Genomic DNA, 2,815 nt, shown 5'->3' with positions numbered 1-2,815 from the left:
CGACGGCAGTGCAGCTGATGGTCCGACGATGAACCATCATCTCAATTTCTGATAAAGCTCCTTGGTCCAGGTGATTGCAGAAATATCCCGAAAATGGAGCATTTAGATTTAATTCTACCTAATTACCTAGTCCCTTGACCTCCTGGTCGTTGGGGGACAAAGTAGACAGGAAGATGGAGAGTTGTCTCAGGCCCGTCTGTCTCTTGCTACAGTCAGTCTTTCCTGCAGGTTGAGGGATGCCCAGTTGTCTTCCAAGTCTTCCACTACCGCCCACGGCGTCGCCCTCTTTCCAGAGTTGCTGCCCTGTAGAATTGTCTCACCCAAGTTGTAGCGACGGGTCTCAAAAATTCGTACTTTCCCAGAACTATCGTAGAGTGGAACTTGTTATCACCAAGTACAGTAGGGGCATCTTCTCTTGGTAGTTTTAAAGAACGCTTGCAGATAGATGTGCAAAAGTTAGGGGTAACGAGTCGTTCGGTGTAATATAATCAGCTGCTGCCGCGCCGCGTGCCTGCAAAGCTGGTGTGTTAGGCCGAACGGCGGTTATACCGGCTATATAGATACAGATACAGATTATTCTAAATGCCATTTTTCAGAACTGGATTGCCAGTTCCAGAGGCCGACCATCTCCCCCTGTGTTGAAGGAAAGCGCACGGTGACCCGCCAGCCTACGGAAGGAAGTGACCCCGGATGCGAGGCCAAGTCCAGGACCAGGGACTGCAGGGCAAAAGCCCGTGAGTGGAACCCTAGCCTTTGTCAGTGGTCACAAAAATATATTAACTTAACATCTGCATATCAGGATAGACGGATTTCGAGTACTAAAACTATGATGGCAGAAGGCTTCCACCTCTGCATTATTTTGTCCATTTTGTACAGAACGAAATATCTAACAGAACAATACCATTACTCAACCGGAACGGGGATCGATACCAACTACCAAACGCCTTTGACTCGTTGCTGACGTCATACTTCCATCCAGATCACGTGACAGAAGCTTCAGGTCATTTGAACATGATAACAAATAGACATCTTTATAGTCAAAGCTTGTCAGTAAGCTTGTGTACAAAAATAACGTAATGATGATCTAATCATTCATTTTGGTTATCTTACAACGTTTCCTATTGGGCATCTGAAATTGTCTTCATTCATAGTTAGAGTATTAAAAAGACCTGCTTCTTCCAGATCACTTCAGTGTCACTGACGAAAACTGGTGGATTCCAGTTGAAACGTCTGACTGTTTCCAAAACCATATCCAGTTGCTAGAGTAATTACTTTTGGGTGTATCTTATTACCTTGATGTCTAATTTACATCGACGTATCTTTTGGTTATCTGTTTTTAAAGCCAAGTGCACGTTCGGACCATGGGGAGAGTTCGGTGACTGTGTTGAGGGTGTGAAGACTAAGACCCGCCCCATCCAGACCGGAGACCAGGGCGCATGCGCAGCCAAGGCCACCAAGACCAAGCGCTGCAAGAACTAGGCTGTTGGACTGGTGAACTGCCGAATTCTCCACACTTTTCCCAAACCAATCAATCAATCAATCAATTAATCAATGAACCAACCAATCAGTATCCTCTGTAGCTTCACAAGGCCTATTCTCATGGAAAAATTTACAACTACTACTATTTAAACACCTTCTAGTTTAAACTTTGATTTTAAAGAAAACTGACCAATGAGAAACTTTCTTTTTACCAACAGTCAAAAAGCCTGTAACTCCCATTGATTGTGTTTTTTTCTGTCCAATCAGATTTCAAGAACACTAACGCCTTAAAGTTTAACAGTTAAAAATCTGAACTTCTAGATGTGATGAATGAGGCAAAAGTGTGGAGAATCGCAAAGTATGGTGAAAAGATGATTGCTGAAGGTGAAAATTTTAGTATTTTAGAAAAAAAAAAGCTTAAGGCAAATTTCAGACACAATGATAGAATTATTGATAGCACTCTAAACATAGACTTTATTTACTTATCGACAACAGTTAAGAATGAAAAATGAATTATATCACCTATATACACAACTAAGTATCTTTTTTATTATTATTAGTGCACATATTTGGTTAACTTAGAAAACGAAAATGTGGATGTCAGGGAAAGATACTTGTAAAATATTTAAAATATTGCAGTATGTACATGACAAAATTGAACGTTCTTTTCTGGGGAAATTCAAACTTTTTGTTATGTCAGTTTTATAAGAAAAATGCTACGTTTTGTCATTTCGATATAAAAGGTGTTTAAAAATTGTTTGGAAAATCATCGATTGTAAGAAAAGTGTTGATTAAGATGAATATAAGACACAACTGACAATGTCTTAAGTATTGAAACGTTTTGTATCCCAGTCATATAAAATTATCTGTAATATAGGCATTTACAATACTTAATCAAGTAAGTATTAATAAATATCTCTTTCCTAGGCAAATATATAACATTCGCCACAAATAATTCTTGAAAATAGCCTGAATGAAATTTAAAAAGTTACATTTCTTTTTCAGATTTTATTACTGTAAATGCATTTAAGTTTGCGGGGATTTAATTTCGCGGTAGCGGGAAAAGGGACTTTTCGCGGTGGATTTAAGTTCGCGCTAACACCATAGACTTCAGTCTAAAACCATAATACAAAAATGTTCGCGGTGGCTTTAAGTTCGCGGTGAAGTGGTCACCGCGAAAACCGCGAACATTAATCCACCGCGAACATTTCTGCATTTACAGTATCTTTGAATATTTTATTGTTTGAAGAACTCAAGTATTATGGGTGGGTAGGTGACAATGGTATTACTTGTGAAATGTGAAGAAACAAATTCAATGAAATTTTGAAATAAATTT

General features: G+C 39.1%; 1 protein-coding gene across 1 annotated transcript in view; it reads left to right on the top strand.

The window, feature by feature from the left end:
• LOC118406745 overlaps positions 1-1,988 on the top strand; it is a 21,661-nt gene extending 19,673 nt beyond the window's left edge. The window contains exons 4-5 of the mRNA XM_035807044.1: positions 597-734; positions 1,343-1,988. Coding sequence (XP_035662937.1) covers positions 597-734; positions 1,343-1,479 — 275 coding nt within the window. The 3' untranslated portion in view covers positions 1,480-1,988. The remainder of the gene's footprint in view (positions 1-596; positions 735-1,342) is intronic.
• The last annotated feature ends 827 nt before the right edge of the window (positions 1,989-2,815 follow it).

Source organism: Branchiostoma floridae, chromosome 19 (genome assembly GCF_000003815.2).
Source record: "Branchiostoma floridae strain S238N-H82 chromosome 19, Bfl_VNyyK, whole genome shotgun sequence".
Taxonomy (NCBI): domain Eukaryota; kingdom Metazoa; phylum Chordata; class Leptocardii; order Amphioxiformes; family Branchiostomatidae; genus Branchiostoma; species Branchiostoma floridae.
Note: the sequence above shows the minus strand (reverse complement) of the source record. Positions and strands in the feature narration are given on the sequence as shown.